The 25865-nt window shown below is 32.0% G+C and overlaps 1 protein-coding gene across 1 annotated transcript in view; it reads right to left on the bottom strand.

The window, feature by feature from the left end:
- LOC115219409 overlaps window positions 1–25865 on the bottom strand; it is a 129637-nt gene that overhangs the window by 101894 nt on the left and 1878 nt on the right. Inside the window, exons 2-8 of the mRNA XM_036509398.1 lie at window positions 20764–23201; window positions 19131–19263; window positions 18215–18299; window positions 17266–17363; window positions 10388–12804; window positions 10019–10166; window positions 2254–4592 (exon numbers count right to left, since the gene is read on the bottom strand). Of these exons, the coding sequence (XP_036365291.1) occupies window positions 2254–4592; window positions 10019–10166; window positions 10388–12804; window positions 17266–17363; window positions 18215–18299; window positions 19131–19263; window positions 20764–23163 (7620 nt within the window). The 5' untranslated portion in view covers window positions 23164–23201. The remainder of the gene's footprint in view (window positions 1–2253; window positions 4593–10018; window positions 10167–10387; window positions 12805–17265; window positions 17364–18214; window positions 18300–19130; window positions 19264–20763; window positions 23202–25865) is intronic.

The following is a 25865-nucleotide window of genomic DNA, read 5'->3' as shown; positions in this document are numbered from 1 at the left end:
CCCCAAGACTAATCACAGTGAAAACTTCCACCTTACACTCTGTGTTTATAGTGACACCTACACATGCCTACACATGTATGTACTGTGATTAAAGATTTTGAAATTGATAAGTATCCTTTGATCTTAGCTAAAATACCAATAAGTTACCTTTTGTTTAAAAAGAAAGTTTAATTTCTAAATTCTCAAAATTTATCTGAGTTTCTGTAAGAGCAAAATACTTGACTGTATCCTGGTCATACTTTATATTTTCATAAATATGAATTATTATTTTATATATGAAAAGAACTTAAGGCAAATGATTTTAATATAATCTGTTATTATGTTCATTAGAGGAAAATGGTTTGTGAAAGAGCAATGTATAAATTAGGATGAGAATTGGTTAACAGGGAAAGACCAGTTATAGAGATGACAGTCAGTTGATTAGACTTATGATCAAATGGAAGAAAGCAATTGAGGAACACATCTGAAATAAATAGGTGACAAGGCATATTACTTTTCAAACAAATTTAATGAAATTAATGAAAAAAAGTTGTTGAGGAGAAAATGGTGGTTTCCAAAATAAAAATGGTAAAATATTTTGCATGATAAAAACAATACAAAAGATTGTCTGTTGATAAGCACTGGAAAAATTGTAGTGCTTTCTAGGAAAGGTGGGTTGTGGTAAGGAATAATCAACAGAGAAAGAAGTTTATCTGCCTCACTTTATCAACTAGAATATTTTACATATCTGGTGGGAGGACAGATTTCACTTATTAGTGTGGCTGGACATTGTAAATTACATCTTGATTACTACAGCAACAAAATCCATGAGCACAGATGATGAATTCAGGGTACAAGTACAGGGCTGTATTCTCAGTTTCCTCTTATTCAACATAGTCATCCAGGCCATAACGGAGAAATTTAAGTTGGTTGCCCATGGAAACAACTATATGCTGATGACCTCACTTTTATAGTAGAATCTGTAGTGAAATTGCAGAAAGCAAATAAGATTCTCCTTCTTTCAGGTAGATGGCCCTGTTCAGTATGTGGGAAAGGTGTTGGAAGAAATTCCATTCATTGCATCTAGTACAAGCTATAGACACATAAGCAGTGCATTGGAATCACAGGTAGGTTAAGAGACAAAGTTGCCTCTGTATGTGGCAGATGTGCAGAAACAATAAGTATTAAGGACATACAGGAATTAGGCTCTCTCAAAAACTCAGGAGGCTCCCTTAAGATTGTAAATAGTCTCCATTATCTAGGAGATAAAATTAGCCATAATGGAAGATGTTCTGAATGTATTGTTCCTAGAGTTAGAATAAGATGGAGGAAGTTCAGAGAGCTATTACCCCTATATGCTCCATGGTAGGGAGAGGCAAATGTAGATGACTAGTGAGGAATGAAGCTGATGTGCAACATCAGTGTGCATGTATGACAAAGTGCAAGAGTTGAATCAAATGTGGCATGCAAGAGAGAGGACTATGCTTTATTTACATTATTTACATTTAACATGTTTCAGATAACACAACGTTTCGGCTGCTATACCCTCCAGCCTTCATCAGGTGTCTTGGGGAAATTTCAAACCTGGGTTCTCATTCCTAAGGTATTTTTCAATGTTATTGTTATTATTGTTATTATTCAGGCCTCTGCTTGCAATCGAACTTGGAATCTTGGGGTTAGTAGCCTGCGCTCTTAACCACTACATCATATACCCGTGGGCAATTATGGAGTGAATTTTAGGGCTTATAAATCTAATATTTTTCTATCCTTCCTTAGTTCCGGATGAAGGCTGGAGGCGATATCAGCTGAAACATTATGTTAACAACAAACAAGATGAGGACAAATATCCATCATGCACAACAGAACACCTCTTTCCCCTTTGGTCATTCTCTTTCCTCTCATCACCTAGCACAAAGCCACCTACTTCAACACTCCATACCACTCAAGTGAGCTTTGCCTTGCAAGTTTCTTGGTGACCTTGATAGCACTGGTACCTCACAAAAAGTACGCAGTTTACTAAGGAAGGTGGTTGGTGTTAGGAAGGGTGTCCAGCTGTAAAAAGCAGGCCAAAGTAGACAGTGGAGCTTGGTATAGTGCTGTGACATAGCAGCTCCAGTCAAACCATCCAATCTATACTAGCAGTGAATCACTGTTTCATAATCTCTTGTGTCTATATGAATTAGAATTTGATGACCTATACAACATTGAAAAGTATAAATGAAAGAAGATAATAAAAAATATAACACTTGAAAAATAGATATATGGCATAGGTACCTGTGGAACTGGTGGAAGTTTTCTGGGTGTTGTTGAGTATTTCCATTCATTGGTCAACTGGTCTATTTCTGGATAGTATGAACATTTAGGGTTTATTGACTGAAGATTTCTGCTAAATATATCTTCCGCATTCCGAGTTATTGCAACAGGATTGTTAGTCTGATACAGAATTTGTCTCATTTCAGTCCTCGATAGAAATTTTGTATTATTTTTTTCTGCAGATGAATTATTGAAGTGATTAATACATTTGAAAACACACAGTGTTATTGACACTACAACAGCCACAGATAGTATTACAGCTGCTGCTACAATGATAATTATCCAAGTCATATTCAGGTTGTTATCAGACTGTGAGTGGATAGCAGTCAACATTGGAGATGTATCGTTACTAACAAACAGTGTTAGTATGATAGCAGTTGTTGCTGATTGAACTGGAGTACCACCGTCTTTCACTATAAACTGCAGCTCATATGTTCCTGCATCATTTTGGTAAACTGTGCGAGAGAAAGATAACACACCAGTGTGTGAGTTCACTGTAAACAGGTTTTTATCATTGGATCTCAGTATTCCATATGTGAGGAAAGCATTGTTTCCAGTGTCTTTGTCAGATGCTTTCAGAATTGTGATGTCCTTCTTACTGTGTGGATGGTAGTGGACATCTAGATTGTAAGGGTCATTATTAGGAAAGATAAAATACGGAGCATTATCATTTTTATCTAGAATCTCTATAAGAATGTTGGCAGTGTTATTCAGAGAAGGTGTTCCATTGTCTTTGACTAATACCTGTAAATTATAGATGTCTTTCACTTCTCGATCTATTGGTTGTGATGTAGAAATAAATCCATATTTTGTCAGTTGGAAAGGAATGTTATCATTGTTGTTATCATTGATGATAGAATATGTAAGTTGGCCCCCATCTCCAAGATCAGGGTCTGTAGCATTGATGAAGCCAATAGGGAAGTCAACTTTTTGGTTTTCATAGGTGAGGAATTGGAATGTCTCTTTGGTAAAATGTGGTTCTACATCATTGACATCAGTTACTTTGACAGAGAACTGTTTCTTAGTCTTTAATGGAGGTGATCCCATGTCATGACATACAATAGAAACAACATAATGGTCTATAGTTTCTCTGTCAAGAGGTTCTTTCACCAATATTTTATATTCTTTAGAACCCATATTGGAAAGCTGGAACATTTTATGATGAATATTACATTTTATTTGTCCATTAGGTCCACTATCAGTGTCAGTTACCATAACATAAGCTATAAAACTACCAATTTGACTGTCTTCTGAAATAGCAGTTGAAGTCTTTGTTAAAGGTGATACAAAATCTATATTTATAGATGGCACATTATTTTGATTGTTAATTACATTTATAATCAACGTTGACATGGAGCTTAATGAAGGATTTCCGCCATCCCTAGCTTCAACATATAACTGGTATTTACTTTCCTTATTTCTAAAGAAATTATCATTGATGAAGATTTCTCCAGATTTATGATTTAATTTGAAATACTTTTTATCATATTCATTTGTGTTTCTATGTAAAAAATAATTAATATTTCCATTTTGACCAGAATCTAAATCTGTTGCTGATAAAACAAAAACAGGAGAAGATATATGATGTGTATCACTGATGGTGGTATTATATAATTTTTGTGTAAACGTAGGTCTGTTATCATTGACATCAATAACAGATATTTCAATGTCCAGAATACCTTCTTTTGGTGGAGAACCTCCATCTCTAGCAATCAACTGTAACATATATGTGTCTTTTAATTCTCTATCTAACATTCCTTCTAGAATTATTTTAAGTAAATTTATTCCATCAGATTCTTTAAATATGGAGAGTGAGAATGTTTTGCTTTTATCTTTGAGTTTATATATTATCTTAGAATTTGGAAGACCAATGTCTTTATCAACAGCATTTGGTATTGATTTTGTTGATCCTTTCCCTTCTGTTTCATAAAATTTGACTTTTAATTGGTTCGATGGAAACTCTGGCTGGTGGTCATTGATATCTTCTATAATTATTTTCACCTTCAAAATCTTCATAAATGTTTTTCCTTTCCTCACTGCTACTTTCACTGTTCTGGAACATTCCTTGTTGTATGTACACAGAGACTCAGCATCCAGTGTTTGAGTAGTGTATAGTTTTCCTGAGTTGGTGACATTAAATAAGTGAGAACCACTCTCGACTGTCCTTTGTAGTTGTGTAAATGTAATGAGAGTGTGTTGTTGATGTGTGAGAGGGTGTGATAAGTTGGAGTCAACAGCAATGTCTCCTATATAGGTGTGAGGACTGTCTTCTTCATTGATATGGTAAGTAATGTCTAAGGCTACACCAAAATACAGTAAGCCATAAAAAATGTAAAGCTGTAAAGTGTTGATTGAAACCATTGTTGTTATTCATTATCTTTCATAAATATTTATCTAAATTTAAAAAGAAAAGAGAGCTTGTTAATTGAATCATACAATCTAATATAGAAATGTTAACTATATGAAAATTATAGATAGTTTAAACTGAGAGATGAAAAATATGAGAAACTTACTAATCCATAATGTTTAGTAACTTCTGTAATATAATTGATGAAAATTAGTTGTTAAGTTATTAACTCAGGTGAAATTAAAGTAATGTCAGCCATTGTCGGAATTGATCTGGAATTGAACTGAGAGACTAAACCAAATTCCATAAAATGTTTTGTCAACACTTTATACATTACTTAATTTTTAAAACTAATTGTATAAATGGATATAGAAAGTGTGCAATGAGGACCTGGTGTTGTGTACCATATAGTAAATGAATCAACAATTTGAATTGATTCTTATATAAAGCTCACTTGAGCTTTTCCTTTTTATATCATCCTATATCTGTAGTCAGATTAGATTTTAAAAAATATCTGTCATTGTCTCAGATTATTCATCAAAAGGTTTAATTTAAAAGTTTTTATATCAACCAACTTACAGAGCTGATTTTTAAAAAGTACTAATTTATGTCTTCGCCCTATTCTTGGATACTCTTTCAACTTAGCTTTACACCATTTCAAAGTAAACATAATTATTGACACTTACAATTCTTGTTGGACGATATAGTGTTGCAAAATAAATTCAGTAGTTAATCCCTTGGTCTCCAAGATATATTTATGAAGCTTTTCAAATTTGTGGCAGCCAATATATTTTCTATGATAACTATTAAAAACAATAGAGTTATTCCCCCTTCTAATATTTTGAATATTTCCTTCTTTTTCTTACGTTAATAAAAGTTTGAAGAAGGTCCCATGTTAGCTGAGATACAAAAAAATATGTGAAAATGTGCTTCCTAGGTCTGTAAACAACATTCAGTGACCTCGAAATGAATTCAACAAAGGCTAAAGATTTACCAAGCATATAGAAAAGTAGCCAGTGCAATGTTCACACACATACACACACTCACACAAAAAGGCTGCACTTACTCAGTATAGCAGATTGTAAATTTGTATGCTGTACTCAGTGTAAACTATGGATGCACAAAAGATGTAATGGGATCACAGGGAACGTAGGCTTTGTTTGTGGTGGAGGCACATAAATAATTAGTGGTAATAATACACACAAAAACCAACTCTTTCAAATACATGGGAGGCTTCCTAAAAGTAGTTAATAGTTTTCATTACCAAGATGACCTAATTTGTAGTAGAGGTGAGTGTATACAAGGCATAGTAGAATCTGAAGAAGAACATGATGGAAAAAATTTAGGGAGCTATTATCTCTGCTGGCAACAAACGAGTTCTTGTAGAGTGAAGGGCAGATTGTATTATGCTGGTATATGAATTGCAGTACTGCATGGTAGTGAACATAAGGGTTCTGACATAAAACGATTTATGAAGACTAGAAATAAATACAGTATGCACTACTACTTGTGTTATGTGAATGAGCATGAATTGTGGAACACAAATGATTTGAGAGAAAAACTGGTTATAATAAAAATCAGATTTAAGGTGCAAGAGAGAAGCTTGTGCTGGTACAGACTTGTGGTGCTTATAGAGACTAACAGCCCTGTAAAGAAGTGCTGAGTGCTCTATGTAGATGGAACCTGTGGAAGAAAGAGGTTTTATAAAGTGATGGATGCTGAACTTCAAAAAGGAGGTGACAAAGTACCACAAGGATTAATAGTGTTGTAGTGCTAGAGGACACTTTCTGTCTCATCCATACAAATATGTTAAATCTCCATCATCTGCCCCCTTGCTTCTTTGACATATTTTGTCTCTATCCGCCACATTCTCCATATTCATGCTTGTCCACACTATTGCCTTTGACATCCTCTTGCCTTTGTTCCATTCACTTTCTGCCTGCTTTGGCCTCTGCCACCTATTTGACATCCTCTCATCTATCTCATTCTTCTCCTTTCCACACACCCTCTCACACACTCTTTGTCTCTTATCCAGTGTGCCATGCTATCAATGTAACATGAGATAGCAAGGGATCTTTTAATATTCAAACTATTCTAATATCATCCTTTTCACTCTACCCCTGTTTCTCTCCCATCACAGTGCCTATATAATGAGGGATTGCATTAGATCCCTTTACAATGGATACACTGCACCTCTTCTGTGCTGCTAACCATTACTCCTTCTCCTCCTAAGTCACTCCTAACTGACACTCAACACTCCTTACATAAGCTGTCTCTACAACTTACTACCAGTTTTTCTCTCTCACCACTAAATACGTAACTGCTATCACCCATTATCCTCTATTATTACTGTCTTCATTATTGTCCCCACTTACCAGACTATCTCTCTCATTAATTCCTATAAGGGTCTATAGGAGTTGCATGAGAACTGCAATGCTGTATGGGAGTGTGACATCATGTCTGAGGGAGAGAGACATGACAATTTTGAGACGGACTGAGAGAGTAAGGGTGAGAGAAATGTATGGTGTGAAGCTGTTTGATAAGAAGAGGACTTGATGGGGATGTTGGGGTTGGAGGAATCAGTGGAATGGCTGGTAAGGGCGAAAGGAGTGCAGTGGTATGGGCATATGTTGAGGCAGGATGAGGAGCATGTGCTGAGGAGGATGCTTGAGTTTGAGGTAAATGGACCACGAAAGTGAGGTAGACTAAGGAAAACATGGAGGGGATGGTTGGATTGAGAAGGGAGGACACCCAAAACTGGGCAAGATGGCGAAATGGTGTGAGGGCAGTTGCTATGGCATTAAGGTAGATCCAGCCACTTCTGTTAACGGGGACAAAACCCAGATTTAAAACACTGGATGATAATGATAATGATGTATCTTGGTTTGGTAGAATTTTTATAAATATCCAAAATACAGTCTAAATGTTTGACAATATGTAGATTTCTGCTTCCAAATAAAATTCACCCGAGATTAAGTGGTAGTAGTGGTATAATAATATAATAATATTTATTAATGTTCTTTTGGAATGTATAACTAATATAACCAAACGATTATTACATATATGTATGTATGCATATGCATATACATGTTATACATGTATACATACTCACAATTCATAATTACTTCATAAGAGTGTGAATAAAATAATAAGAAATGCCTGTTACAGATGATGGTTTCATTTAACCAAAGTTGAAAAACTAGAAAACTTAAATTTGCATATGACCAAAATGAAAAGAACTAAAAATATAATATAATAAATATAAATATATTATAAATATCAAGGAAATATAAAAATTTTAAATTTATTATAGGTATATTTATGGTAAATATAGTGAGGGTATTTTAATAATATATTGGCAGTGATATACAGTATTTCATTATTTATATATCCCAAAATTTGAATAATATACTAGAAAATCTTATATGATCTAATATATAGATATCTAGTACTCCATTTCAGTGGAGAGAAATAAGATGTTGCAAGCATCCATTCAATATTCTCAATTATAACAATATTATATCATTAAATCATATTAAGAAATGTGTCAGTATATATGAAAATATTTAATTAAACACAATTGGCTGACAGAGATGAGTATTAACATAATAGTTGTCGATAAAATATCTATCTTCTCATAGAAACGATACTACTGCTGTAGTAATTACTTTTAGTAATGGCTAGACCTATCTATGGCACTCTGTGGTGTAGTTTATATATATTACCATGAAACACACTATTATTTATTTTCAATTTATCACATCATATCACAATATTCAAATATGTATTACTAAAATATTTAATGTAAAATTGCAAAACGACTTACTGTTATTGAGAAATCCTTTGTTTGGGCCTCTTATAGAAGACATTATTGTGTAGTGTTCCAGTGTAACTGCTGCTGTAGTAGTGTGACAATTGCAGTATCCTGATGGTGTAGGTTTGTGAGTCAAATAGGAGCCAACTACTCTTTAAAGAATCTATGTTTGGTGCATAATGAATTTGTTTAAATTATTTTAAACAATGGCTGAAATATTTTATAATTAATTTTACAATAGCTCTAATTTATTTTAAAGTACATGAATATGTACGTATGCACACACACGCGCACACAAACACGCATGTGCACTCACACACACACACACACACACACACACAAGTATTACATTCTACTTGTATATGTATGCTTATGACAACCTAATTTATATGCTCATGTTTACACATTGTGTATTGCAATAAGTAAAATACCAATTTCTCATTTCAATGGTAATTTAATGGTACATATTGTAGTGGATTGAACTGGAGAATAATTATTGTAATTACATAAAAATTATAGACATTTTGCAATTTTATTTTGACCATTCTATTGTTTATTCATTAACCTGTGATAGTATATTATTAGTGACTAGTATAAGTGGTTGTAAAAATTGTAGAATTTTGGAGTAAATGTTTTCTTGTACTTTTGTTTTTATATTTATATATTTTCTGACAACATTTCTTTTTTTGCAGGGTAAACACAAACTGTACTTTTAATATACTAGAGGAAATTCAAAATATTTTACCCCATCTTTTGAATATTTTGGCTTAGTATATGTCCAAATTAAATTATGATATTTATGAATTTGAATGAACTAATTTGTTTATTCTTGAGTTACAGTTTGAAGGAAAATATTTACAAATACATATTATTAATGTATAAATTTAGCTATATTAGTTGAAATTACATTATTCTGTATTTTCAAATTAATTTTACTTTATTTTAAAGCAGAAGCTATGTTTTGATTCTGTTGCCTTATTAATATTAAATGCAAGGAAACTTTAATAATCTCCAAAGCAAAGAGTTAGAATTGTGTTTATTTTGAGTTTACTATTTCTTATATATTGGTTCTAGATATGTGTCTTGCTCATGTTCATCTTTTAGTATTGGAGGTATGTTTGGTGTGTAGTTACTGTATTCTGAAAGATAAAAAAAAATTATTTAATAAGAGTTGAAAGGGACAGCTACCTTATATTATGCCAACGCTTTTATTAAATTAATCCAACATTATTATATTAGTTTTATATTATATTATGTAAGATTTAGCTGCTTACATTAAAACACATTCTTTTAAATAGTTTACTCTTTGAGTATCTTATATAAACCTATAAACCTTTTTACATTACAATAAAGGGATTTGAGGTTATAAAATATGATTCAATTGTTGCTGTGAGCTTATATTAAATCAGTGTTTATTGTTGCAGGTAATCATTGAAAGATATCCATTCATTTATACTCTTTAAATCTTTTATATGACATTAAAAAAACAGTGTTATAAATATGATACATGTGTATCCATGCATTTATGGGAAGTAGGTGTCAGCATTTGTTATTTGACAAGTTACCTGATATATGATTTTTAATATCCCCTTCACTCCATCCACGGCAGCGATCTCTTTGAGACGGTAATGTATCACTTAGGTTGTTTGATGTCACAATGCTGCCATTGTCACCTTGCTCACAAGACTCATCTGAAATCTGTTTATTGTAGATCTGCTGTTGAAATAACAAAGCTTTAGATAAACATTTGACAGTTAGTGTACACTATTATGAGTTTATGATGATTTCATATGAGATTACATTCTACATTGTACACTCTACAGCTCTTATTAAATTATATGATGATATGGTGATATAAGGAATAATGAAGTGAATAAATATTAAAAGCAAAAGCATTAAACAACATTTGAAAAATGGATTTGTTGCCCAGATACCTGTGGAACTGGTGGAAGTCGCCTGGGTGTTGTTGAGAATTTCCATTCATTGGCTGATTGTTCCATCTCTGGATAATATGGACTTTTGGGGTTTATTGACTGAAGATTTCTGCTAAATATCTCTTCTGCATTGCGAGTTATTGCAACAGGATTGTTTGTCTGATACAGAATTTGTCTCATTTCAGTCCTCGATAGAAATTTTGGATTATCTTTTTCTCCAGATGAATTATTGAAGTGATTAATACATTTGAAAACACACATTGTTATTGACACAACAACAGCCACAGATAGTATTACAGCTGCTGCTACAATGATAATTATCCAAGTCATATCCAGGTTGTTATCAGACTGTGAGTGGATAGCAGTCAACATTGGAGATGTATCGTTACTAACAAACAGTGTTAGTATGATAGCAGTTGTTGCTGATTGAACTGGAGTACCACCGTCTTTCACTATAAACTGCAGCTCATATGTTCCTGCATCATTTTGGTAGACTGTGCGAGAGAAAGATAACACACCAGTGTGTGAGTTCACTGTAAACAGGTTTTTATCATTGGATCTCAGTATTCCATATGTGAGGAAAGCATTGTTTCCAGTGTCTTTGTCAGATGCTTTCAAAATTGTGATGTCCTTCTTACTGTGTGGATGGTAGTGGACATCTAGATTGTAAGGGTCATTATTAGGAAGTGTAAAATACGGAGCATTATCATTTTTATCTAGAATCTCTATAAGAATGTTGGCAGTGTTATTCAGAGAAGGTGTTCCATTATCTTTGACTAAAACCTGTAAATTATAGATGTCTTTCACTTCTCGATCTATTGGTTGTGATGTAGAAATAAATCCATATTTTGTCAGTTGGAAAGGAATGTTATCATTGTTGTTATCATTGATGATAGAATATGTAAGTTGGCCTCCATCTCCAAGATCAGGGTCTGTAGCATTGATGAAGCCAATAGGGAAGTCAACTTTCTGGTTTTCATAGGTGAGGAATTGGAATGTCTCTTTGGTAAAATGTGGTTCTACATCATTGACATCAGTTACTTTGACAGAGAACTGTTTCTTAGTCTTTAATGGAGGTGATCCCATGTCATGACATACAATAGAAACAACATAATGGTCTATAGTTTCTCTGTCCAGAGGTTCTTTCACCAATATTTTATATTCTTTAGAACCCATATTAGAAAGCTGGAACATTTTATGGTGAATATTACATTTAATTTGTCCATTAGGTCCTCTATCAGTGTCAGTGACCATAACATAAGCTATAAAACTTCCAATTTTACTTGCTTCTGAGATAGCAGTAGAAGTCTTTGTTAAAGGTGATACAAAATCTATATTTATAGATGGCACATTATTTTGATTGTTAATTACATTTATAATCAACGTTGACATGGAGCTTAATGAAGGATTTCCGCCATCCCTAGCTCCAACATATAACTGGTATTTACTTTCCTTATTTCTAAAGAAATTATCATTGATGAAGATTTCTCCAGATTTATGATTTAATTTGAAATACTTTTTATCATATTCATTTGTATTTCTATGTAAAAAATAATTAATATTTCCATTTTGACCAGAATCTAAATCTGTTGCTGATAAAACAAAAACAGGAGAAGATATATGATGTGTATCACTGATGGTGGTATTATATAATTTTTGTGTAAACGTAGGTCTGTTATCATTGACATCAATAACAGATATTTCAATGTCCAGAATACCTTCTTTTGGTGGAGAACCTCCATCTCTAGCCATCAACTGTAACATATAAGTGTCTTTTAATTCTCTATCTAACATTCCTTCTAGAATTATTTTAAGTAAACTTATTCCATCAGATTCTTTAAATATGGAGAGTGAGAATGTTTTGCTTTTATCTTTGAGTTTATATATTATCTTAGAATTTGGAAGACTAATGTCTTTATCAACAGCATTTGGTATTGATTTTGCAGTTCCTTTGCTGTAATATTCATCAAACTGTAATTTTATTTGCTTTTGAGGAAACTCTGGCTGGTGGTCATTAATATCTTCTATAATTATTTTTATCTTCAATATCTTTATAAATGTTCCTGCTTTCCTCACTGCCACCTTAACTATTCTGGAACATTCCTTGTTGTATGTACACAGAGACTCAGCATCCAGTGTTTGAGTAGTGTATAGTTTTCCTGAGTTGGTGACATTAAATAAATGAGAACCACTCTCGACTGTCCTTTGTAGTTGTGTAAATGTAATGAGAGTGTGTTGTTGATGTGTGAGAGGGTGTGATAAGTTGGAGTCAACGGAAATGTCTCCTATATAGGTGTGAGGACTATCTTCTTCCTTGACATAGTAAGTAATGTCTATAGAAACTACAGTATACATCAATCCATAGAGAAAGTAAAATTTTATGTGTTGATTATAATCATTGTTGTAATTCATTATTTGTCATGAATATTGTTCTAAAAAAGAAAAATCATTTTGAATTAATGCTACATATATTTGATTTCATCAGTTTTATATATATAAAAGGTTTTATATATGCAAAATACATGTTTCTTTAAAAGCCAAATGCATTTAATTTATCCAGTTATTATCTTGAAGCATTTGTGACATCCTGAAATATTTGATATAGTTTATAAAAATTAAGACTTGAGGTAATATCTTGAAGTAAAAACTTTATACATGCTTGGAGGTTGTTATCTAAATGAAAATAAGTTAATAGTTATTGCAATAGATATTTTATCAGATAATCTACAAGATTAAATAACGCTAAGGATCTTGAAAAACATTAGAGTTGTTCCCCCTCCTCAGTTTTCGTATATTTCTTTTAAGATGATCAGCGATAGAATGGATTCTAAAGTCGGTGAAACCAATTGAACATTTCTATTAAAATTTTGGAATCGTCTTCAAAATAATGCGACTCTGTATTACACAGTTTTTATTTGAAATTGATGAGTAGTTACGTAATGAAATAATGATAACTGACTGAGTTTGTGCTGGTTTTCACTATTTTTTTCCTCAATGAAAATAATTCTGATTTAACATAATAAATTATTCGCTAAAATATAAAATGAACATCTAAAGCTTTAGCCAAAAACATATAGTATGGTTGTAGTCAATCAACCTTATGGCAGCTACATGTTGGTTTAGCGCTTGAAAATACAAAACTTCTGTCTGACATGAAAAATTATTTTGTACACATTGCAATATCTCTTTGGGATTCATAGTTGAATCTAGAGCATGTTTCCTTATACGGTTGCAGTGTTCTCTATATGTGAGAAACACCTAAAACAGCTACAGCCAGCATTGCTGTAGGTGCTTCTAAAATTTTCAGCAAATATTAAAAAAAAATCCTATACTAATTCATAGATTTTTTTTTTAAATGTCTATTGAACTTTGGTGACCATTGAGTAATAAGTTATGGATACAATTTTGTTGCAGTGTTCTCTATATGTGAGAAATAATTCAGTAAACTATAGTTATGGCACATTATGAAGCTCAACAAAGTGAAATTTTCACAAATACTAAAAATATAATCCAGGTGCTTTACAATATGTAATTTTGCACTTCAACATTAAATTCCTCAGTTTTACTGATCCAGTAGCAATAAAGTAATGATAATTCATAATTAGAGATCTTTTTGAAATTATGCTTCTTTTTAAAAAAGTTTATAATTATTCATATATATACACACACATCATACTACCAATTCCATTCACTACTAAAAATCTTAGCCACACCCTGGCACCTGGTTCATTTCCTCCCCATTCTCTCCCCACAAATTAATGACCTCAATTTGCTACTCTTTGTCTTTTTCCACAGATTTTGTATATATATATATATATATACATGCACACAAAAGTACTGCCATCCAAAAAACCATAAAGATATGTAAGAAATGAAGTAAGGAGTTTGAGGAGCAGAAGCCCCTCTCAGAAAACAAGATTGAGATAAAATTTTATGCATATACATGTATATTTGTATGTACATTTTATAATTTTACGTATATACATGTAAAATTTTAATGCAATCCATTTTTTCTGGGAGGGGATTCTACCCTTCAAACTCCTTACTTTGTTTCGCAGATAGCTCTATGCTTTTTTTTGCAGAGTATTGCTTTTCTGTGCTTGTTTGTTTGTGTGCACGTGTGTGTGACATTCAATAAATGAGCTGGAAGGGATATCTTCCTGGGCTTAAAATTGCAGTTCATCATCTCTTACAGAATAGCCACGTTAAAGTGGGGATAAACACTACCTATACACACACACACACACACACACACACACATATATATATATATATCCTTAAAGTTTGTTTACAGAAACCATTTTGAATATGTATATAAAAAGCTCCTATTTTATTATGCTGGCTACAGCCTAATAATGTTGACTGGTGATACCAGTTTTTCAGAGTTGCATAAAGCTGTGTCGATTTACTGTAGGATAAATATAGTAATAACAATAATAATCCTTGGATGGAATTTATAACTATTTTAATGCATTGTTATGTGTTTCCACAAATGACATGTTTCTTAAGACTTAGTCCATGTTCCTGGAATGATTACAGTGCAGTCCATAGTATCCATGAACACTGGGTGATCATCCCAGGAATACAGATTATGATCTTAAGAAAAATGTAATTTGTGGAAATGCATGTAGTAATACATCAAAATATTCATGATTCCATCCAAGGATTATTATTTTTATTACTTCATATATATGTGCGTGTGTGTGTGTGTATGAGTATTGATATATATATATATATATATATATATATATATATATATATATATATATATATATATATATATATATATATATATATATATATATATATATATATATATATATATCATCATCATCATCATCATCATTAGCGTCCGTTTTCCATGCTAGCATGGGTTGGACGGTTCTACTGGGGTCTGTGAAGCCAGAAGGCTTCATCAGGCCCAGTCAAATCTGGCAGTGTTTCTACGGCTGGATGCCCTTCCTAACGCCAACCACTCCGTGAGTGTAGTGGGTGCTTTTTACGTGCCACCCGCACTGGTGCCAGACAGAGCTGGCAAACGGCCACGAACGGATGGTGCTTTTTATGTGCCACCGGCACGAGGGCCAGGCGAGGCTGGCAACGGACACGAAACGGGGCGGTGCTGGCAATGGTCGCGAAACGGAAAGTTCTCTTACATGCCACCGGCACTGGTAACACATCTGCAATTTCCATTGATCGATTTCCATTGATCGATATATATATATATATATATATATATATATATGCATGTATATATGTATATGTATACATAAAATCATCAACATTTAAAAAAACAGACACAGGTTAATAGTAAATATGCATTATAAATGAATGTTGTCATTTAACTAAAGATGAAAATAAAGAAACTTGAATCTATTTATAATAGTGAACAAAACAAAAGTGACAAAATATAAGCAAAACATATTGTCATGTACTTGTCTTTTTATTGTTTTGTTTGGATATGTTTCTCGAAGGATATCTAAAGTTAGATGGTTCCCTGGTTATATTAACAGTGCAAAGTGCAGTTTTTAAAATATTTTTTTTGTGCTGTACATTATATATGTATGTAAGTATGTATGTATGTATGTATGTATGTATGTATGTATGTATATATATATATATATATATATATATATATATATAGTCCAACCCATGCTAGCATGGAGAACGGACGTTAAACGATGATGATGATATATATATATATATATATAATTAATTAATAAGGGTGAGAGAATTAGATACTAATTTAATAGTATATCTATTCTACACCAAGTGGCCTAGTGCTCCGAGAAACCTGGAGCTAACAATCGTACTGACTTTCATGGGAAACATGTATTTTTGTGGTTGAAACCTATTGGATTAACTGGTGCTAGAGTGAGCCATATAGTGACCACTCTCTTATATTTATTTTATATATATATATATATATATATATAAGAATGTTTTGTGTAATAAGATAAAAAACCAAGGCTGTATAGATATTAGAGCATTTATAGATAGACCTTCCATCTATATAAATGCTCTAATATCTATACAGCCTTCGTTTTTTTTCTTATTACACAAAAAAGTCTTATATATACACACTGACGTTGAACCCTTTATTCACAATATTACCGAATCTGGAACTTAACTATCGTCTGTCTATAGCACTTATTCAGCATTACCTGACATTCTTGGGTCTCAATGACACCATTATCTTTTATATATATATATATATATATATATATATATATATATAAAGAGAGATAGAGAGAGAAAAGATGAAAAGGAATGCAAATGATGTTAATATTTTTTAAGAATGATAGAAATTACTAGTAGTGAATAACACTTTAGATTTAAAGTATGAATATCTGATTATCACTGCTGATGAAATAAATGAAAGATGAAATAAAGACTCATATTCAAGGCTATAATTATATTCACAGAAAAATTTAATGATATAAGAAATTATATTACTCAATATCTTGAAATTTGAATTATGTACTAGCAGTCTATATATATGCTATGGAAATCGGTTTCCAAAATACTTCTTCAGTGGCTGATAAACAATAATTATACCAAAAGCATTCCCTGTTTAAACTAATTTATTAAATGATGTTATATGTGAATTATAACAATATATATGAAATTATGTGATAAATATAATCAAGTCACAGATCAGTATTTGCAGAACAGTAGCAGTCAAAAATATCTGTTTTAAAGTAACTACACCACTGCTCTTAGTAATGGCTACATAGTTCTATAGCTTCCCAGTTTCCTCTCTGTGTTATATTACCATTAAACATAGTATTATTTATTGTCTATTTCTCATATATTAGTGCTGAAATATATATATAAAAAAAATATTAAATGAAAAATTGCAATGCAAAGTGACTTACCAAAATTATTCAATCTTTTGTGATTCTTATAACAGGCATTTGTTCTTTTGTAGTATTCCTGTGTAACTGCTGCTGTAGTAGTTTGACAATGACAGTATCTGTACGGAATAGATTTGTGAGTCATAGAGGGAGCCAATTACAGTTTGAAATACTTTTTTTTTATCTATTCTTATTGTATCTATTTAAATTTATGCACTTTAAACAATGATTAAAGCATTTAATAATGAATTTTGCAGTAAGTATTTTTAATATACAGTAATATATACATATATATAGTAGATTTGCTCTTGTACATGAATGTTTACAACACACTAACATACGGGCACACACATGCTCATGTTCATGCAATGATTATTACAATATGTGAATATTAACTTCTATCCTCAGTAGCAATATCACAACATATGTGACAGTGGATTATGGCATAAAGTATTCATTTAGATTGAATTCTAAATGTTTTATAATTTTTCTAAGTTATTGATAATTTTATAATTTAAAGATAATTTTTATAATTCGAAAATATCAACTCGTATTTTAATTTTTAAAATCGTATATTATTTGAAAATACAATAGATGGTGACAAAATTGTAGATTAGTGAAGCAAGTGTTTTCTAATATGACGTTCTTATATTTTCAGCCTGCAGACTATATGAAACTTAAACTCCTTTCACTAGCAGCACCTCTAATACAATACATGATTTTGGCCTAATGTGTAACCAAAATAATCAGTTTCATCATCATGCATTTTGAATTTGAATTATCCCATTTGTTTACACACACACACACACACATATATATATGCATTAATTACCTGATTCTATATGTTATTCTGTATTTGCTAATTAAATGTTCTGATTAAGTTCTGATGATAAAACCCCAGAGAAATTTCATTATTTCTGCAATATTTGGAGTCATGTTAATATTGTGTTTACTGGTTATACATATTTACTGCTTATATACTGGTTCAAGATATGTGTCTTGTTCATGTTCACCTTTTGGTATTGGAGGTATGTTTGGTGTATAGTTACTGTATTCTGAAAATAGAGAAAAACATGAATATATTATAATTTTCTTATGATATTGTGTTTACTTGCAATTTATATTTATCATAGATAAATGGATCTGCAGTAAAGAAGCTTGCTTCCCAACCACATGGAGCTGGGCTCAGGCCCACTGCTTAGCATCTTGGGAAAGTATCTTCTAAAACAACCTTGGGATAACTAAAGGCATGTGAGTGGATTTGGTCGACAGAAACAAGCCCCTTGTACATGTTTTTGTGTGGTGGGCAGGGATAGATGTAAACAAGTGTTATCCTTCAAACACTTTTCTTTGCTTCCAGTCTTCCTCGAAAACATGTCTGATCATGGGGAAATATGATCTTGCCCAGAATCAGTTGAGAGTTGGTGACAAGAAGGGCATCTGAGTATAGTAATTCTACCTCAACAAATTCCATCTAACCCATGTAAGCATGGAAAAGTGGATGTTAAAACAACACTGCTACAGTTGATATGTCAATTTTGCATGTGTTTTAACCTTGGTATAGAAATTCTTTTCAAATACCATATTCAGTTGCTTATCAGGTCACTTTTTAAAAATGTGTTCCAAAAAATCAGCCTGTATTTCATAAGCATAAGGTTTGGGTTTAGGTTAATAGCAAATGGCAGTTCAAGAATAAACCTGCCATAATTGAAATAATATGTTTATGTGTTCTATAAACTTTAAATACAGTATTATACACTCCTGAGTATTTGATATAAACCTCTTATATTACAAAAAAAAAATGTTTCATTTATAAATATGATGTAATTGTACCAGTAAGTTTATACAAAATCAATATACACGATTGTTGATAATAGGTAATTTACCTGATGTCTGATGTTTAACATCAGCTTCATTCCATCCATGTTTGCAATCTCTTTGAGATGGCAATGTATCACTTAGGTTGTTTGATGTCACAATACTGGTGTTGTCAATTTGATCACAAGATCCACCTGAAACCTTTTTATTATAAAGCCATTATAAAAACAACATGGATTAGATGCATATTTGAGAGATTAGGGTGCATGATATTTCTATGAATTCTATTTTACATCTTAGAAGAAAACTAGTTGGAATATTCTCATGGGAATTGGGAAATTTACTTTAATAACCTTTTTTGTAGTATTGGTAGTCCAAGCTTATGACAGTTGTATGTTTATAGTAAGGGGCATTCCAGCCATGATTACTCTGAGTTTTTGTTTTTGATTGTGAGGTAGGATGACATTAATAATGTATACTTCTTTTTAAAGATAGTAGGAAAGATTTAAAGGAAATTTGAGTATTGTTTCAAGTAGACTGAGGAATCGATTGGGGCTTCATTATTGATTCAGCATAGTTGGTTGTATAACTAGGTGTGACCAACAAATCCAGAGCTGCTGATATATTATACCTATGTCTGTGGACCTTAACATACTATGGTATACAAAATAGACAGCAGTGTTGCTGTATATATGAACATTAAATTGATTTTGCTTAAAAATTCTGCAGGTCAGTTTTATAAAATTATGGCAGTACTCCCTAGAATGTTTATAGTATTTTTAATTTGCTGATATCAAAAATTAGTTCTCAAAATTTAAAAGTAATAACTTCTGAATGTTGAGAAATTTTCTTTTTAGTTATGTGTATGTATTACTGTTATTGTCTGTTCAATTATTCTTTTCTACCCTAGGCACGAGGCCCGAAATTTGGGGGGAGGGGGCCAGCCAATTAGATTGACCTCAGTACACAACTGGTACTTAATTTATTGTCCCCAAAAGGATGAAAGGTAAAGTCGACCTTGGTGGCATTTGAACTCAGAACGTAAAGACAGGTGAAATACTGTTAAGCATTTCACCCAGTGTGCTAACATTTCTGCCAGCTCACTGCCCTTTGTCTGTTCAATTATTAAAAATGAGAAATGCAGTGAAGGAAACATCAAGAAGGGAATATAAAATGCTTAAGTTTAAAAGGTTATGAAATTATATAATAATATAACTGTATTAAAGCTTGATACAGAAAACAGCTGAAAGCCATTGTGGTAAATCAGAAGTGAATATAATGAAAATAGTAACATTACAGAATCCTAATATCACAAAATCATTTCCTAAAAAGAAAAGAAAACAGCAGAAAATTATGGTTTCCAAGGTATGCCAGGTTAAATGTTTGCCCACAGGAATCATATCCATGCTAGAAATGACTATGAACAAGAAAATAACATTCATGCTATAAATGGGTTTTCAACACCTGATTACCATCTAAACTTTCTGACTTTTTGATAAAAAGGGAAATATAAAACTTAGCTTAAGATGTGTACATCAGTCAAAAGTGTAGATTTTACAGATTTCATTCAAGGATTTATAAACAAAATTTGACAAATATTCAAAATATATTTAACTGTTACTGTATGATGATCTGAAATGAATAGGTATAATGTAAAAGCAGTAAAAACACATTTTGAAAAATAAATTTATGGCTACATACTTGTGGAATGGATGGAAGTCTCCTGTGTGTTGTTGAGAATTTCCATTCACCACTTAACTGGTCTATCTCTGGATAATATGGGCTTTTAGGATTTATAGATTGAAGATTTCTGGCAAATATGTCTTCTGCATTCCGAGTTATTGCAACAGGATTGTTAGTCTGATACAGAATTTGTCTCATCTCAGTTTGAGAGAGAAATTTTGGATTATTTTTTTCTGCAGATGAATTATTGATGTGATTAATACATCTAAAAACACACATTGTTATGGACACTACAACAGCCACAGATAGTATTACAGCTGCTGCTACAATGATAATTATCCAAGTCATATTCAGGTTGTTATCAGACTGTGAGTGGATAGCATTCAACATTGGAGATGTATCATTACTAACAAACAGTGTTAGTATGATAGCAGTTGTTGCTGATTGAACTGGAGTACCACCGTCTTTCACTATAAACTGCAGTTCATATGTTCCTGCATCATTTTGGTAAACTGTGCGAGAGAAAGATAACACACCAGTGTGTGAGTTCACTGTAAACAGGTTTTTATCATTGGATCTCAGTATTCCATATGTGAGGAAAGCATTGTTTCCAGTGTCTTTGTCAGATGCTTTCAGAATTGTGATGTCCTTCTTACTGTGTGGATGGTAGTGGACATCTAGATTGTAAGGGTCATTGTTAGGAAAGATGAAATAAGGTGCATTATCATTTTTATCTAGAATCTCAATAAGAATGTTAGCAGTGTTGTTCAGAGAAGGTGTTCCATTATCTTTGACTAAAACTTGTAAATTATAGATGTCTTTCACTTCTCGATCTATTGGTTGTGATGTAGAAATAAATCCATATTTTGTCAGTTGGAAAGGAATGTTATCATTGTTGTTATCATTGATGATAGAATATGTAAGTTGGCCTCCATCTCCAAGATCAGGGTCTGTAGCATTGATGAAGCCAATAGGGAAGTCAACTTTCTGGTTTTCATAGGTGAGGAATTGGAATGTCTCTTTGGTAAAATGTGGTTCTACATCATTGACATCAGTTACTTTGACAGAGAACTGTTTCTTAGTCTTTAATGGAGGTGATCCCATGTCATGACATACAATAGAAACAACATAATGGTCTATAGTTTCTCTGTCAAGAGGTTCTTTCACCAATATTTTATATTCTTTAGAACCCATATTTGAAAGCTGGAACATTTTATGGTGAATATTACATTTAATTTGTCCATTAGGTCCACTATCAGTGTCAGTAACCATAACATAAGCTATAAAACTACCAATTTGACTTGCTTCTGAAACAGCAGTAGAGGTCTCTGTTAAAGGTGATACAAAATCTATATTTATAGATGGAACATTATTTTGATTGTTAATGATATTAATAATTAACATTGCCATGGAGCTTAATGAAGGATTTCCACCATCTCTGGCTTCAATGTACAATTGATATTTATTTTCTTTATTTCTAAAGAAATTATCATTGATGAAAATTTCTCCTGTTTTAGAATTTAATTTGAAATGTTTTCTGGCATATTTATTTGTATTTCTATGTAAATAGTAAGTAATGTTCCCATTTTGACCAGAATCTAAATCTGTTGCAGATAAAAGAATCACAGGAGAAGATATGTGATGTGTGTCGGTGATGGTAGTATTATATGATTTTTGTGTAAACATTGGTTGGTTGTCATTAACATCTGTAACAGAAATATATATGTTCAATATACTTTCTTTTGGTGGAGTACCTCCATCTTTAGCTACTAAATGTAACATGTAACTGTGAATTTCTTCTCTGTCTAACATTCCTTCTAGAGTTATTTTAAGTAAGTTTATTCCATCAAATCCTTTAAATATGGATAGTGAGAATTTCTTGCTTTTATCATCGAGTCTGTATGTGATGTTAGAATTGAGAAGACCAATGTCTTTATCAACAGCATTTGGTATTGATTTTGAAAATCCTTTTACATCCGTCTCATAAAACTCTATTTTAATTTGATCATCTGGAAACTGTGGTTGATGATCGTTGATATCTTCTATAATTATTTTTATCTTCAATATCTTTATAAATGTTCCTGTTTTCCTCACTGCTACTTTAACAATTCTGGAACATTCCTTGTTGTATGTACACAGAGACTCAGCATCCAGTGTTTGAGTAGTGTAGAGTTTTCCTGAGTTGGTGACATTGAATAATTGAGACCCACTTGACACTTTCCTTTGCAGTTGTGTAAATGTAATGAGAGTGTGTTGTTGATGTGTGAGAGGGTGTGATAAGTTGGAGTCAGCAGCAATGTCTCCTATATATGTGTGTGGACTGTCTTCTTCATTGACATGGTATATAATTTCTATGCACACGACTGGATACATTATCCCATACAGAATGTAAAGCTGCAGAGTGTTGATTACACTCATTATTGTAATTCATTATTACAATTCATAAATCCATATATCTAAAATGAAATATTAAAATATTAACTTATTCACACAAATACGTTTTAAAGTATTGCAAAATGTACTTATCTTATATAAAATCCTCCTTACTTTTCAGTCATAATTAAGATTTCTAGAAATGTCTTAAATTTTTGATTGATAAATGAACTTGTTAAACTGAAGATATAGTCAAGGTAATGGCCTGATTGATTTTTAAAATTTTATCAGTCTCCACAGTTGCATGTTACCTGTTAGCTAAAGGAAAAGTAAATTCACAAAATGTCATAGCCACTAGCTCACATCAATATCTTTTATTCTGAAAATTTAACTTAATACTATCTAAATTATAAAGTATAGTTTTCAACTATTTTGTATAACACAAATTATGTAAATGAGAATGAAGTGTTGATTAATTTAAGAAAACATAAGACAATATCAAAATGTAAAAAATAAATTACTGAGATGCAAGTGTGATTATGACACAAAACACAAATTGAACTGGTATGAGTATCTTTATAACTAGATGATAAACTAAAGGTAAACATATTTTACTAAACTAAACTAAATATTTTACTAATAATGAGTTGTGCCTGTAAAAGTTTGGAGAGAAGAATGATTTGAAAACTGAACCAACTCAGTATGGCAAGTGAATCTGTTTCTTCTATATATCTTATATGGGACTATTTTTATCATTAAAGAATGACGTTGTGTTTGATAGGTAGAATGATTAGAGCATCACCCAGTTTGCTATTTGTCACATCTCTTGACATTCTGAGTTGAAATACCACCAATGTTAGCTTTGCTTTCCTTCCTTCTGGGGTCAATAAAATTTTACTTCACTAAAGTAAAACTTAATAAAGACCTACTCATTATATAAATATTTGCAATTTGTGATACTTCTTGCAAAACTGGTTCTGAAATAATTACCTTCTTTTTAAGTTTCATTCTCATATCTTACTTTTATGAATCAACTCATAAAAATGCATATTTTTAAAACGTTCTAAAACTTTAGAGTTACCTCCCCTATTTTCTCTTACTATTGCTTTTATGGTGTATAAAAATTATTGAATATGTTCGATTGAACACTACACACTGTATTGGAATTTCTCAATAGCTTTTAAGTGATGCAGCTCAGTGTTTATATAATCATTTTTCGTTTGTTTTCTTAATTCTATGATGAAATAGTGGCCTTTTTAATGATATCCCTTTTTTAACTGCTATCGAAATTAATATGAATTTCTTCATTTGAAACATATCCCTAAAATTATACCACATCATTTAGATTATTTTTGTTGTTAATCAAGTGCAATTATTTATATTCAAGTACAGAATTGGCCAATTACATTTTTTTTTTTGTTCTGTTCTGCAATATGAGAAAGATTTTTAAAAAAGTTGTTTTTTTAATTTTTAGCCAGAAGGAAAAGTTTTGCCCATGTCCATTGCAGACCCCATTGTAACTGGTGAAATAGACATGGTTAATGTCCCTCAATTTAAGTCAATGGTTGCATAAATTACACTGAGCTTCAGGGATATTTCCTCAATATTTTTTATCCATCTTGCTCCGAATAACTGCAAACTCATTTGATAACTTTTTTTTAAGGATTCACAGAGCACAGCTCTTAAACATAATGCAATTATTAATGTTTCAGACTTTGGCACAAGGCCAGTAATTTCAGAGGAAGGAGGTAAGTTGATGTAATCAACCACCGTGGCCAATTGCTACTTATTTTGTCAATCCCAAAAGGTTGAAATGTAGAGGTCAAACTCGGCAGAATTTGAACTCAGTTACAGATGAAATGCTGCAAAGCATTTTGCCTGGCATGCTAATGGTTCTGCCAGCTCACCACCTTATGTTATTATTAATAATGGTTTCAAATTTTGGCACAGAGCCAGCAATTTTAGGGGATGGGTAAGTTGGCTACATTGATCTCAGTATTCAATACTTTTTTTAATGTCCCTGAAGGGAAGAAAGACAAAGTTAACCGTGACAGAATTTGAATTTAGAATGTAAAATGGATGAAATGCCACTAAGCATTTTGCTTGGTATGCTAACAATTCTATCAGCTCCCTACCTTATTGTAATTATTGATATTGAAATGACTTTGATGCATAATGTGTATTTTTTATGTCTGTAGCATTTGGGAGATGGGTGAAGCTGTTATTAAAAGAGTGTTTTGCTACAGCTCTGGTGATATAATTCCTTTCATTATAAATGTTTTTGAACATGCAGTTACAGGATTTATATGGGTTATAATAGATAATAGTTATAAAATATGATCTCTCTTTACTTTTGTGGAGGAGGACTGACATTTTGAGTAATTTTGAGTCAACCATATTGCACTTTAAGAAAATGTACTTTAATGTAAAACACATACAAAATGTCCTAATACCATCAGAACACAGATGTTGTACAAAATGTTCAAGAAACAATCAATAAAATCCCCAATGGTTCGATCAGAGCCATTGCAATGGACCTTAAGCTTTCAAAATCACCATCAGAAGAGATGTGCATGAGGACATCCTGTACAAGTTGCATGTGACAAGTGAGAATTGTTCTATCCATGTGAAGTGTTTGTTGAATGAATTAAAATACCAAAAGGCTGGAATGTGAAAAAAAGGCTCCAATGAGAAACACTTCAGTCTGGGCCAAAAGGGTAAACCAAAGGAATGTCACATAGTTATAC

This window comes from Octopus sinensis, linkage group LG14, assembly GCF_006345805.1.
Source record: "Octopus sinensis linkage group LG14, ASM634580v1, whole genome shotgun sequence".
NCBI classification, from domain to species: domain Eukaryota; kingdom Metazoa; phylum Mollusca; class Cephalopoda; order Octopoda; family Octopodidae; genus Octopus; species Octopus sinensis.
Note: the sequence above shows the minus strand (reverse complement) of the source record. Positions and strands in the feature narration are given on the sequence as shown.